This window comes from Oryzias latipes, chromosome 1, assembly GCF_053564925.1.
Source record: "Oryzias latipes strain Hd-rR chromosome 1, Olatipes_Hd-rR_3.1".
Lineage (NCBI taxonomy): Eukaryota > Metazoa > Chordata > Actinopteri > Beloniformes > Adrianichthyidae > Oryzias > Oryzias latipes.
In genome coordinates this window covers 39,353,347-39,366,879 of record NC_136237.1, presented here as the reverse complement: position 1 = coordinate 39,366,879, position 13,533 = coordinate 39,353,347, and the positions used below count along the sequence as shown (strand labels likewise).

Here is a 13,533-nt window from a genome sequence, read left to right as displayed (position 1 = left end):
GCTTGTTGCGGCACACAGCTAATATATTCGTTTAGATATTTTCCGCCTATGATATTTCGGTTTTTTTTATACATGCGCGATGTACGTACTTCCAAGTGTTTCTTGTGTTCGCCATTCGGCAACGTGCGCAGATGTCTGTCGAGGGGGTCCGCCAACGGGTTTTTACCTAAATTCTGTTTTGAGCTGTTCAAAATTTTTGGTCTCCTGAGAATTACTAAGTTTGAGTACGTAACATAGTTTATTGCAAGAAATTTGTGCCTTTCCACGACCGTTCCATGTGTGCCTATTAGACTTTTCAAGTACGTCCCACTGATGCATAACTTTTATGTAAGGGCTAATGGCCGACTATTTTCAGAGAAATCAACAGCAAGTGGTAAAGCACCTGGTCTTGATGGCATCCCATCAGAGATTCTGAAATATGGTGGCGAGAAGTTGTGTGAATGTCTGTTAGATCTATTCAACAGATGTCTTATCTCTGGTACTGTGCCACAAGACTTCCGAGATGCTTTAATTGTCACCATCTACAAGAAAAAGGGTGACCATGCAGATTGCGGAAACCATCGGTGTATGTCACTACTGGCCATAGCTGGAAAAGTGCTTGCAAAGATTGTCCTGAATAGATTAAAGACCATTGCTGAAGTACTTCCTGAGTCTCAGTGTGGTTTCCGGGCTGGTCGTTCCACTTCAGACATGATTTTCACTCTGAGACAGCTGCAGGAGAAGGCAGCAGAACAGCACCAACAACTTTATATAGTCTTTGTAGATTTTACAAAGGCTTTTGATACAGTCAATCGTACAACTCTATGGAAGGTCCTTGAAACTTATGGTTGCCCAGACAAGCTTGTCAACATTATTAGGCAATTTCATGATGGAATGAGGGCACAGGTTTCAGTTGGTAGTGAACCCAGTGACACCTTTCCAGTTAAACATGGCCTGAAGCAAGGCTGTGTTCTGGCACCAACCCTCTTCTCTCTATATCTTACAGCTGTACTGGATACTAAATGGTAAATGGCGTATACTTATATAGCGCTTTCTACCTTCTTACGAAGGCCCAAAGCGCCTTACAGTCACAGTCCCATTCAGCCATGCACACACACATTCACACACTGGCGGCGGCTCCGCTGCCGAACACTGGCGCCAACCTCCCACCAGAGGCAAGGTGGGGTTCAGTGTCTTGCCCAAGGACACTTCGACACATGGGCGTGCAAGGCGGGAATCGAACCTGCAATCTTACGATCATGGGTCGACCGCCCTACCGCTGCACCACGACCGCCCACTATGAAAGAAGGCCCAAACAAGGGTGTCTTCATCCGCACAAGAACTGATGGTAAACTTTTCAACCTCGCCCGTCTTCGTGCCCACACTAAGACACAGGAGATGTGTGTCAGAGAACTACTTTATACTGATGACTCAGCCCTTGTAGCTAGTAACGCATCTGATATGCAACAGGTTGTAGATCGCTTTTCCTTTGCAGCTGAGATGTTTGGATTGAAGATTAATATCTCTAAAACCGAACTACTGTATCAGCTTGACCACATTATCCAACAAACACCCGGAGACGATTATGGTCCATGATGAACCACTGAAGTCAACAAAGAGTTTTCTTACCTGGGCAGTACCTTAACTAACTCAAACTCAGCTGATCTGGAAGTGGAACGGAGAATACTTTCTGCCACTAAGGCCTATGGTGCACTACAAAAGAGACTGTGGAGTTGCCATGAAATCAGTACAAGTACCAAAGTGAAGGTATATGCAATCGCAGTCATCCCCTGTTTGCTATACTCCATCGAGTGTACCACACTCTACCGCAGACATATCAAGGCTCTAACACGACTTCAGCTTCGCCACCTTCACTTCATTCTCTACATCAAGTGGCAAGATCGTATCCCAGATGTTGAGGTTTTGAGACGTGCCAACACAGTTAGCGTTGATGCCCTAATAACATCTGCACAACTTCGATGGGCAGGGCACGTGTGTCGGATGCCCAACAATAGATTACTCAAAGCAGTCTTCTACTCAGAACTTTCTCAAGGAAAAAGGAGCCGCGGTGGACAGACACTACGCTATGAAGATGTGCTAAAGCGACACATGAAGAGAGCAAGCATCCCACACTACAACTGGGAAGAAGAAGCCCTACAAAAATCCAAATGGCGTGCAACTTTAAAGGAAGCCATGACAACCATTGAAGACCAACGCCAACGTGAATACCAACAGGCACATTACCGGCGTCACTCCGTAGCAACTTCAACCGATTTCAAATGCTTGAAATGTGATCGCTTCTGCAGATCCCGTGCTGGACTAGCAGACCACATGAGAGCCTGTCATTTTTAATCCTCAAACTCAAGACAGTCAACTTCGACATACGAAGGACAGCCATACATATAATGGCCGACGAAGTGTGCATTATTACTTTTTAATACCATGATCACTTACAAAAGCAATACTTATTAACCAGTTTTTACTACTTAATTCTTCTTTTTTTTCCGATTTGGATCTCTTTTTCACAAAAAGCAGACCATTTGTTACGTTATGCGGCGCATCATGTAACATGTAGTCCGCGTCGCGCAGCAACAGCGCTGCAGTCAAGATTCGGCGATTATATATCTTTCCAATGGGTTGAATAAAGCATCAGTTCAGAGAGAAAGTTCACCTCTTACTGCTTGTTTTTGTCCAAATGATGAAGCAAAAGCTGGTTTTAAAGAAGCTGGCGCAGTGATACAAAACATTTAAGCTAGGTGACCGGAACTTCTTTTTTCACCGTGCGGTTATCAGGTTTTAATGCACACCCAGCAGCCAATCAGAATCGAGTATTCACCCGGACCATGGTAGAAAGCGCGAATATATCACGTTAAATAATGCAATTGCATAAATAAAAAACAATTATTCCCTAAATATAAACTTAATAAAATAATGTTTCCTACCTCTTAAATATAAAGACAACATTTTGTTTTAATATTTAGATTTTTCTTTTTATTCTTCGTCATGATTTGGTCAAACTTTTTGTACAAAACTTTATTTAAAGTGCAGTAAAAAAAACTACTTTAAATTTGTCTTCATTGATTTTTCTGTGTTTTGGGAACAGAGAAACAAAATAAAAGAATTGAAACTACTTAATTTCAATTTTAAAAAAAAAATCTAAGAAACAAAAGAACAGCTAACTCAAAATGATGGAATATTACCTGCGTTGACAGAAAATCTTACTTAAAAAAAGAAGTTGCTCAAAAAAGAAAGAAAATATGGAAGATTTGCTTGTTTTGTGAATTTTTTTATGTTTTGAAAAGAAACTGGAGGGTAAAAAAAAAGAAAAAAAAGTCTCAGAACCAAACGGTGCACCTTTCAGTCGAAAGCAGAACAGTTCAAAGTCTTAAAGAGGTCCTTAAAGGAGCTCACTTCCGCACTGCCCGTGATCCCGTCTCCTTCTTCTGTTGTTTGCCGAGTGTGGCCCTGCATCAGCGGCGCCGCTGGTTCTGACCGGGCCGTGCCAGACTTTCCCAGCTGAAGGGGGGCCGTACCGGGACTGCAAAGGCCGGCTGTCTGCTGCTCCGCTTTATCTGAAGTCTGGTTACAGGAAGCTGGAGTCTGATGGGCAGAAAAAAAAAAATGAATGAAATGAAGAAAGTTGAGAGGACCAGAGGGGCCCTCCATTCATACCTTTAAATGGAAAAGTTATCTACTTTAAACACTGAAACTTCATCAAGTTAGCTGTTATTCTGCCCACCAAGCTCTATTTATGTTTTTTCTGGAATTTCAGCATTTACCTCGGTCCATTACGACGGTCTGGATCAAAGACTTCATCTAACAAAATTTACTGGACCTTTTAAATTTAAACAGTTGCCCCTTCAGGCACTGATCATCTGAATTTGTTGGTAATTAAACACAAACCTTTTTCTTATTCTTTTGCCTGTTTTTCCATTTCTGTTTTTGCTTGAAAGAACCACATTCTGTGCTGCTCTTTTCCATTTTCATCCCTGAAAAAAACAACAAAATCAAGCATAAATTCAGCAAAAACTATGGAAGGACATTTTTTCTCAAACATCCAGTAAGAAAGACGAATTGTCAAAACAATTTGGTCCTTGCGGTCCAAAACTGCTGTGGGACAGAAAAATGCACTGACCTCCCGGTTCTGGGCTCAGACCGTGGTTCTGTTGCTTAGTGTCCTCCTGGTACGGACCCAGACTCACAAACAGGGATTTCAGAACTGAACCGTCAGACTTTTCTGCACAGAAGAGAGTTTGTTATAAAACCTCAACATCTTAAAAATGACAGCAGCACACTCTCACCTCTGGGGGGCGACGCATCCGGCCCCTCCTGCTGAGTCCGACATGCAGAATTGGTTTCAGAACTAGAGGAGCATCTGGGAGACTCCATCTTCTGGGGAGTTTGCTTTGCATCAGCGCTGACCCGACGAGGCAAAGGCAACGCCCTGGTGGGCCGGGTGTCCCTGGCAGGCAGCGGTCTGCAGGGAGGGGGGGTGGGGTGCGGCGCCAGACGCTGTGAGCGCCCACCCAGAGGAGATGCAAAGGAACTGTTAGATGTTGGGATCCCTTTTGTTTCTAACGACCGTTTGGGTTTGTTAAAGCCCTGAAGGTCAGACGGAGCCTTCACACAGGCGGGTTTAGGCATTGCACCGTCAGTCAAACCCACAAAACGGCCAGAAAAGAGACTCTGTTGGGAAAAGCCATCCCGGGTTTCAGAGGAGGGGTCAAGTTTCAGGTTTGACTGCGTGTTCTGGGGCTGATGTGGAGTTTCAGAGGCTTTGGCCTGAACAGAACTTGTTGCAGGTCCATTATTAGAGCCTCTGACACCAACAGAGCGCTTCATTAAAGATAGAAAATCAGGTTGCAGAACAGAAACATGAGGTTTGAGCTTTGGAGGGTGTTTGGGAGAACTTTCAGTGGGAGAAGTTACTTTAGGAAGCTGACTGTTTCTGTATCCAAATGGAAGAGAAGACGAGCTTTCTAGCATGTCATCCTGTGACGTCTTCATTTGAATCGTGGCGTTTTCCTTTAATTGTTGGTTTTGGGACCAAAGTGGACGATCTGTGATTTCCTTAGGGAAACTTTTTGTGTTGTCAACAAGTTCTGAACCTTCCATGGATTTAAAAGACCTGAGGACAGCATCCACAGAATATGGAGCTTCCATCGGATTTACCGAGCTGGAGGGCGTCTCTGAAGAAGACGGGGGGACAGAGGGAGATGTTGCATCTTGACTTTGGGGTTTTGTATAGAAGCTAAAAAGCGGTTTGAAAAGCTGAGGCCCGAGAACCGCCTCCACGGAGTAACAAACGGGCTCCTTCTGCTCCAGACTGGACAAAGAGGGACTGTGAGGCGGATCAGCTTCTGATCCAGGATCCGGCTCTTCGTTCTGACCAAGAGATGTTTGCTCCTCCACATCTGTGCTGTTATAAAAACTCGGCCTGAAAGAATAAAGACAAAGAAAAACTAGGAGGAGCTGCATTTCCAGGAGAATATGCAGGGTTGAATGCTATAATGATGAATGAAACCTAAAGGGTAATAAATTGGCAAAAAAAATAATAATAAAGAAATAATCAAAGTTGACTATAAATAAAGTGAAAATAGCACAATAATGAAAAATAAATTTTTGTGAAAAATGCCACCGCCAGGTATCTGCCCCAAGCATTCCCCATGTATTTCTATGGAGGCAAAAATCCTGGAATATTTGTAAAAGTTCAAGGATTTTAAGGCCCAAAAGTCATAGCTTGTAAAAAGCTAATGGAGCTGAACTTTTAATAGTTGAAAGATTGTAGAACGAGTTAGGCGGCAAAAAATGGCGGAAGATACTATAATGAAGAAAAATAAACAGGAAAACAACATTCAACCAATCAGGTGAAAGTTCATCCTGACTGATGCAAAAGTAACAGTTAGGATTTGCATACCTGAGAAGCTCCACAGGAATATCAGGAGGATCATTTGGTGGAGGAAATTCAGACATGTTGACGTTTGCCGGCTCTCCCGAAGACCCCTGTTCAGATTTTTTTCTCTCTTCCCAGATTTCCATGTCCCGTTTTATCGCCTGCAGCGAGAAGCCATTTCAGCAACCTTTTTGACAACCTTTCCCACAGTCTGACCTTCACAAACCTCGTCCAGCAGCTTCTTCGTGAGCTCTGTGAGCGGCTCGTGGGAAAACCTGCAGGAGTCTTGCTGGAGGCACTTTCCTCTTTGATGGAAGTACTTGCACGGGAACGATTGTGCAGCAGAGTTCAGGAAATACGCAACAGTCTGTAGTTTGGTGCACCGATATGACGCCTGACAAAAACACGGCTGAGAAGGATATTGTGCATGTACGGACAGCTCTCTCCTTTTATACAACATCCCACCACATAAAATTTGCACACGGCTTTAATGAGGTCGTTGCAACTCTGGACATGCTCCAGCTGGCAGGTGTCGGCCTGCAGGGGGGGAGAAAAGATGAGAATCGTAAGAGAGGACCGCAAACGTAGAGAACGGGAGGAAGGGCTGGTCATTTTCGTGCCTTGACGCATTGCCCCCGAAGGAAATGTCGACACAGCAAGCGTCCGTCCACCTCCAGGGCGTTCTGCTCCTTGAACTCCTCACTCATAAACACGGGCTTCTCCTGCGGATCAGGAAATATCAGCGGAAAAACGCAAAGGAAAGAGCTCCATCACAAAGCAGAAACACTTAGACACAGTTACGTCTTACCTGAGCAAAGTCGTTTCTGCTTCTTTCCCATTTTCTTGGCATATGTTTTCTGTCATCCCAGTTATTGTTTCTGCCTCTGCCATTGTTCCAACGTGGACCGTTCCAACTGTTTCTTTGCTGTTTGTGGCTGTAATTACTTTTTTCTGGCGGACCTTTGTGATGCCTGCTGCCACGGTTCTGTGGTTTACCCTTTTGGCCACGTCTCATTTCCTCGGCGTGGCGTTCAGAGCCTCGACTTTGATAGTATTTGTTCTTAGCATGACTGTCTTTGAAGGCATCACCAGATGTGTTGGTCTGGTGTCTTCTTTTCTATAAATAGAAAAAACACAAATGCTGTAAATCTGATCAAAGAAACTCGTTTTTCCATACATTAAATACTTTATTTATGGTAAAAAAAAAATTTTTTGTGACTATCTGTATCTACTTTTGATTTTTACCTTTCCATTAAGATTTATTTATTTGACTATTAGCTTTTATTTGTCATTTATTTTACTCTTTATATCATTTGTTTTAACTCCAATCATTTCCACACTGTTCTCGTGGAACGAGGTCGTTGCAGTGGAACCTCCCGGGTCTGGGTGCTTGCTTTGATCAGGGGGTGTCCCATGGTGGCATCATGACTGGCTTGTGGACAGATCCCCAAAACTATTTCCTCACATCTTCTGGGTGAATGGGTCTGTGACTGTAAAGCGCTTTGTCCTTGTAGGAAGAAAGGCGCTATACAAGTATACGCCATTTACCATTTACCATCAAGCCAGGTTTCTACGACAGCGTTTTAGGGCAGAGGTGGGCACTGAGGGCCGCATTCCTGCATGTTTTCCAGCATACCCTGCTCTGGCATGTTCTAATTGGCTGGACACACCTGAACCAGGTAATCAGCCATGAGTAGGGCAAGATTATCTGGAAATCATGCAGACACACCGGCCCTCGAGGCCTGGAATTGCCCACCCCTGTTTTAGGGCCACAAAAAAAAAAAAAGGAAATTTACGAGATTTTAAGTCGTAAATTTATGAGATATAAACTCGTACATTTATTAGTTTTATCTTGTAAATTTACGAGATAAAAACTCATAAATTTACGAGATTTTTTGTCGTAAATTTACGATTTAAAATCTCATAATTTAACAGTTATGACTTTCTTTCTCGGAAATTTACGACTTAAATTAAAAATTTCGTTTTTTTTGTAAACTGGTTCTAAAACTCCGTCGTAGGTTTCCACTTCGATTTCAATTCGATTTTTATTTAAATTCATTATTTATGTTTTGTGATGTTGGTGGGAACCGGTTGAAGACATTCTGTGTATTTTATCAATAGTTTTTTAATTGTTTTAAGTCTGTAAAGCATTTTACTGTCGTATGAAAAGTGCTTTATAAATAAAGTTGGATTTGATAAAGTGGACTCAAAGACCACAATTGAACAATCACCCATAATCCTTTCAAGAGTTTGCTTTATTTGGTCAAATTAAATTAAAAAAAAATCTTTATGTATAAGATTGAGATTCTACATGCAGGAACAACTTAAAATTTAGACGTTTGAAGATTATTTTAACTAAATTTGATGCCAAATTTCAAAGCCATTCCAGCAAAAGGCCTCAAGCACGTCCCCTCCACTGCTGTCAAACAACGATGACCATTTTCTCCAACCAGGTTGTATGAAATTAACACTTCCATATGCCATTTGTGAGCCAGCAGTCATTGGCAGAGCGCCTGTCGGTGTTCTGGGATCTCAGCGTTAAAGTTTGTGATGGTTGTTTTCAACTCAAACTTTTGGCTTGGAGCTGACATTATTTTCTCTGTGGCTTAGATGTCTCAGACAGAGAAAACAACATTATATTTATAGCATCATATGTATTTTCACGTACTGAACTAACATTTTGAATTAAAGGAATAAAAACAAAAATCATGCTTTTATTTTGGCAGCAAGAACGATCTCAATGATGCGTTTACCAGAATAAAAGCATGGTGACTTAAAACTGCACATAGAAACGTATTAATACTCTTCTCATAACAGGCAAAAACAGTGGACTCAAATCAATCAATGTAGGTCATTAAACTTCACTTTTTGAACTCACCGTCACACCGGACCCGGGTTGCTTCTGTGCTTTCCTCTTCCTCTCTCCTCCCTCTGTCCCGCATCTAAAATTAAATAGAAAAACAGTAAACCAATTAAAAAACAACAAACAAACACGATGATTGAAAACTTCAGACTGCATTTCCATTAAAATAAAATGATTTTTTAGTACCGGTTTGTGGAGTCTACTTGACAGGGAGCCTTAACAGCTTCGTTGAAACAAGGCAGGCCGGAGAACAGGTTTGCAAAAGCCATATTTTAATCAAGTTTCTTCCAAGGAGGACGGAGTGAAGCTAATGCTGTAAACACGGACTGAACCACACTTTGGCGTGAAAAACATTAATATCTTCGTCTAACATTAATTTGATTGTCTACTATTCATTTTTTTCTAGTCAATTAAAGTATTCAGAGCAAGATCACTTAAAAAGCACATTGTCGTCGTTTTCTTCCGTGTTTGGACCTACGTCACGTCCTTGGACTCTACCAAGTTACAGAAGGGGGGGGGCGCTTTTTTCTTCTGTTTGTTGTTTGGAACTACTTTTAAGTTTTTAGAACTACAAATAAATTGCAGTACTTTACAATGTATGTGTTATAGTTTAAACAATTTTAAAACATGTTCGACATAGGGAATAATGCAGATGTGTGCTGCTTTCATTGTTTTTTACCCCTCCGTGTTTTTGTGCTTGATGTTCCGCCCAACTAATTAGCATTTCTACATTAGTACCATAGGATAAGCCCACGTTTCTGAGTCTGTGTATAAAAAATAAATAATAAAAGTGGCCGGGATAGACTCCGGCAGCCCCGTGACCCTGAAAGGGAACAAACGGAAGAAGATGAATGAATAAAATATATTTTCATATGAAAAGGTTTTTGATTCCAATACATTTATAAAATATGTGAAATGCATCGATATTTTCCCAAGGATGTTACTGTCTTTACATTTTAGTGGAGAGAATAAAAGCAACTAAATTCTGACTTCTTCAGTCAGAAACATAAACAGGATTAAACGTTTCTAATTCAGTTCTTCCTGTAGTTTACAAGATTTTGTTGGAATGATTGCCAATTCTTTTGAAAGTTGTAGCAGCAGATATTTGTGATTGCATTTATTGATTAAAAAATAATAAAACCAAAATGTGCTAAATTGACCCCAGTTATGTTTTCAGTGTGATTCATTTGATATGCTTTTATTTTTACGAGTGTCTCTCAGTTTTAATGCATCAACCTGTACAAAAGGACTGGAAATGACGTGATTTGTTGTGTCCCAATGAGGACATTCATCAATCAGCCACAGTGATAAAAGTTCTGATCTGTGAAAAAGGTGAGATAGAAGCTGGACTTTGTTCCTCCACATGCGAGGCCACCCCTGAGTCTGGCTCAAAGTTCAGAGCATGCACACAGCTGGAGGATTGCCTGTGTGAGTGCATTTGGCGTTTGTGCCCCCACTGAGCTGTCTGATCCGCAGGATGAGCCGCCTGGCCCCTCTCGCCCTCGTTCTGCTCCTGCTGGGCCTCTCCATCCACAGTGGGCTAGGTCAGGACGCCGGGGATCCTGCAGCAGCAACGGCCCAGCCTCCACCTCCGTCCGGCGCAGCCTCTGACGGGACCCAGGAGGATGACGAGAGCTGGGGAGTGAACTCCCTCAGAGGCGGTTTTGAGGCCGTCAGCGGCTACTTTGACTCCATGCTGGAGTTCATGGGTGGACGAGATGGCGTGTGCCAGTATCGCTGTAGATTTGGTGAGTCTGCAAGAGGGTTATGATACTGAACACAGAGTTGGGATTCAACTTCATATGGACCCATTAAGGAGCCTCAGTGAACTAGGTCATTTTGATGTGTCCGTAGTTTCTTTGGCCTTTAGTTTATGGCCTCTCTCCACGTATTTTTAGGATAAAATTCTACAAAAATGACAAAAAGTAAATATATAGTCCATCTGACTGATAACTACAAACCTCCAGAAATGTTTTTCAATTTTATGTTATTTAGACAAACTAAAGATCAAAAAACGCTTCTCCAAACCAATTTGCTGCTCTCTAAAATTCTAAGTCCCGTTGTGAACGATAGGATTTACCCTGTAGGATCTCTGTCCTTACTATCTGGCAAACGGACTGTGGCCTCAGGGCGAAAGGAAGGGTGACGTGCAGCCGCTGACACACACATGGAAAAGGGTTTGAACCCAGCGAGAAGCCAGTGTTTCCACAAATGCAAACAGAGTTTTTTGGTTTCAAGCTGACACGGTTCTTAAAGTCCAGATGTCCTGATCAGAATCCTGATCTTTCAGGTAAAGCTCCTCTTCCCCGTCCCGGCTTCAAGATGCCCGAGCCGGACGGATGCAGCTCCTACTTCTTTGGCCTTCCCATTCCAGAGGGGGTAAGTTTCTGCTGTCCAACCAAAAAAAGTTAGAACTAGCCTTAACTTGTTGATGCTGGTTTACACCAAACGTATGATGGTTTTAAAAAAAAAAGGACGGTAAAATGGAGCCAAACATTTACCAACAGTTTCATAATTTAGCTTTAAATTTAAAGTGTCTCCTCCTGTCCTGAACTCTCAGCGGAAGAACCTCCAAACAGATAAAAATGTTTCCTAGTTTTTGCAAACTAGAAAGGCAAAATTGTTTTTGCAGAAAACGTACAATTCTTTAAAACATATTTTTGGATCGAATTATAAAACAAAGGCCATTTACTGTTTTGAATTAGTACAATTTTTCTCAACATTCTCAGAAAAATAAATTTTCTTTATGGATTTTAAGTTAACTAAAATACTAAGCGGGGGGGATTTGTGTTTGTTTAATAACTATCAAGATATCCTGTCCCTGTTACCAATTAGAGAGACAGATATTGTCCCATGAAAACAAGAAAACATCAATTTAGAGCAGACAACTGATTTAAGTGAACTTACATGCAGTAAAAATCTCTGATCTGCACATCTGCCATAAAACTGTCTGAACAACTAAACTATTATATTGAGATTTAAATGAAAAATATAAAACAGAATTATTTGATAACTTAAGATTAATTTTTGACGTGCTTGTAAAATGTTTTCTTTCAGCCACAATTAGGAAAATAAAAGCTTACCGTAGTTAAAAGCAAGTTGTAAGGTATTCCCAAAATAATTAAATAAGATTTTCTTGTTAAAAAACAGTCTTTGATTTTAAATCAGAATTTTCTACTGTTTTCTTTATAAATCATCACAAAGTGTGAATTTCTTTTTATGCAAGTAAACAGCGAGTCTCTGCTTTCAGCTACACTCAAACGTCCAACTGTCTCCTGATTACAAACGGCTTTTGATTTGCTTGATTTGATCAGGAAACTGATCAGAACCAGTATGGAAAGTGTCTAAATCTATTTACAAACACATTTACTTAACTCTTATATTGCTTTGGGTCAAAATTTGAGTTAAATATATAAAAGACCAAACTTGCTAAAACTAAAAAAAGATAAGCAAAAGTATTTCAATCTCCAAAAATAAAAGATACAGTTGAACCGAAACTTAACTTTAAATTAAAACTGGTTGCTCTCACAGGTTTCCTGATGGCATCCTGTTAACCTTTTGTTTTTTCCAAATTTGTCGTCTAAATTTTGGGAAACGAGAGAAAAATGAAGATCAGATTTTTTTATTCTATTGATATTTTCCTGTAAAACTCAAACTTTGCTTTTGCAGCCTGCAGGATTTTCAATGTAATTTGATGAAACGCTCTCTTGTCCCCCTCTTTGGAGTCAGATTGACGTTGGCATTCCCGCCATGACCAAATGCTGCAACCAGCTGGACACGTGTTACGACACCTGCGGCTCCAACAAATACCGCTGCGACTCCAAGTTCCGCTGGTGCCTCCACAGCATCTGCTCAGACCTCAAGAAAAGCCTCGGCTTCGTCTCAAAAGTCGAAGGCGAGTTCGTCTTTCAGATCCTCAAACTTATTATTGCACCTCGAATAATGATGCATGTTGATCATTTAGTTAATGTGAGCCCCCCTCATCTGTGCACTGAACCTCCTCCTCTGTGCTGCTCTCATCTCCAGCCTGTGAAACTGTGGCGGACACTTTGTTCAACACCGTGTGGACTCTGGGCTGCAAACCCTACATGAACAGCCAGAGGGCAGCGTGCCTCTGTCCTGGAGAGGAGAAAGATGAACTCTGACCTATTTATATATTAAAAAACAAAACAAAAGGAATCAACATATTTCCACCTGAAGTCCCATAAAAGCATAATTTATTAAAAACTTCTTGATGCTGTTCTGTTAGTTTCTTTGCGGCATCGTCTGTTATTTCATAAACTTCCATTAAAAGTTAAATTCATCAATGACTCTGAACTGAGTTTATATGTTAGACTGTTTATATGCAGTTACATATCATATTTAAATGTCACAACATGGGGTTATGAATCTTTTGGAGTATATTTGAATAAACCCCTTTTGTATTTGAGGCTAAGCCTTTTTTACAATTATATTTCTAAGCGTTTTTTGTTGGACCGGAGGAACAGAAAGAGTATGAAAGAGAGAGTGATGTTAGAAAAAATAATTTTTAAAAATGTGATTCATTTCAACATAAAAAAATGGATACCAGCACATTTTTTGATGAATTATTTCCAAAAAATTTTTTTTAAACAGAATTGCAGAATTATTCAGTGCTTTTGCATTTTCTATTCGCTCTTGTGTAAAAACTCATTTGTAGCTAATATGACCGTCTAAAAAAATATTCACAGCTGTGATTTGTTTTGCACACCTGGAAAAAAAGTTTTTTGCCTTTAGAAACGTAACAGGGTTTGAAAATCACCTCATATAGTTGCTCTGA

The 13,533-nt window shown here is 41.0% G+C and overlaps 2 protein-coding genes across 3 annotated transcripts in view; one reads left to right on the top strand and one right to left on the bottom strand.

Moving 5' to 3' along the window:
• LOC101155004 (uncharacterized) overlaps positions 1-9,244 on the bottom strand; it is a 44,783-nt gene extending 35,539 nt beyond the window's left edge. Inside the window, exons 1-11 of one of the 2 annotated variants that reach the window (XM_011483146.4) lie at positions 8,922-9,244; positions 8,751-8,814; positions 6,681-6,989; positions 6,493-6,594; positions 6,295-6,409; positions 6,099-6,208; positions 5,897-6,033; positions 4,281-5,416; positions 4,115-4,216; positions 3,883-3,968; positions 2,943-3,579 (exon numbers count right to left, since the gene is read on the bottom strand). In XM_011483146.4, coding sequence (XP_011481448.1) covers positions 3,337-3,579; positions 3,883-3,968; positions 4,115-4,216; positions 4,281-5,416; positions 5,897-6,033; positions 6,099-6,208; positions 6,295-6,409; positions 6,493-6,594; positions 6,681-6,989; positions 8,751-8,814; positions 8,922-9,004 — 2,487 coding nt within the window. In that variant the 5' untranslated portion in view covers positions 9,005-9,244 and the 3' untranslated portion in view covers positions 2,943-3,336. Of the gene's footprint in view, positions 1-2,942; positions 3,580-3,882; positions 3,969-4,114; positions 4,217-4,280; positions 5,417-5,896; positions 6,034-6,098; positions 6,209-6,294; positions 6,410-6,492; positions 6,595-6,680; positions 6,990-8,750; positions 8,815-8,921 lie in introns of those variants that run through there. The other variant, XM_078947185.1, reaches the window with a different exon arrangement.
• Positions 9,245-10,022: 778 nt separating this feature from the next.
• Positions 10,023-13,042, top strand: LOC101175621 (group XIIB secretory phospholipase A2-like protein). Its single transcript, XM_004065547.5, has 4 exons — positions 10,023-10,483; positions 11,026-11,114; positions 12,465-12,630; positions 12,762-13,042. The coding sequence occupies exons 1-4, from the start codon at positions 10,213-10,215 to the stop codon at positions 12,878-12,880; spliced, it is 645 nt and encodes a 214-aa protein (XP_004065595.1). The 5' UTR covers positions 10,023-10,212; the 3' UTR covers positions 12,881-13,042.
• Positions 13,043-13,533: the final 491 nt, after the last annotated feature.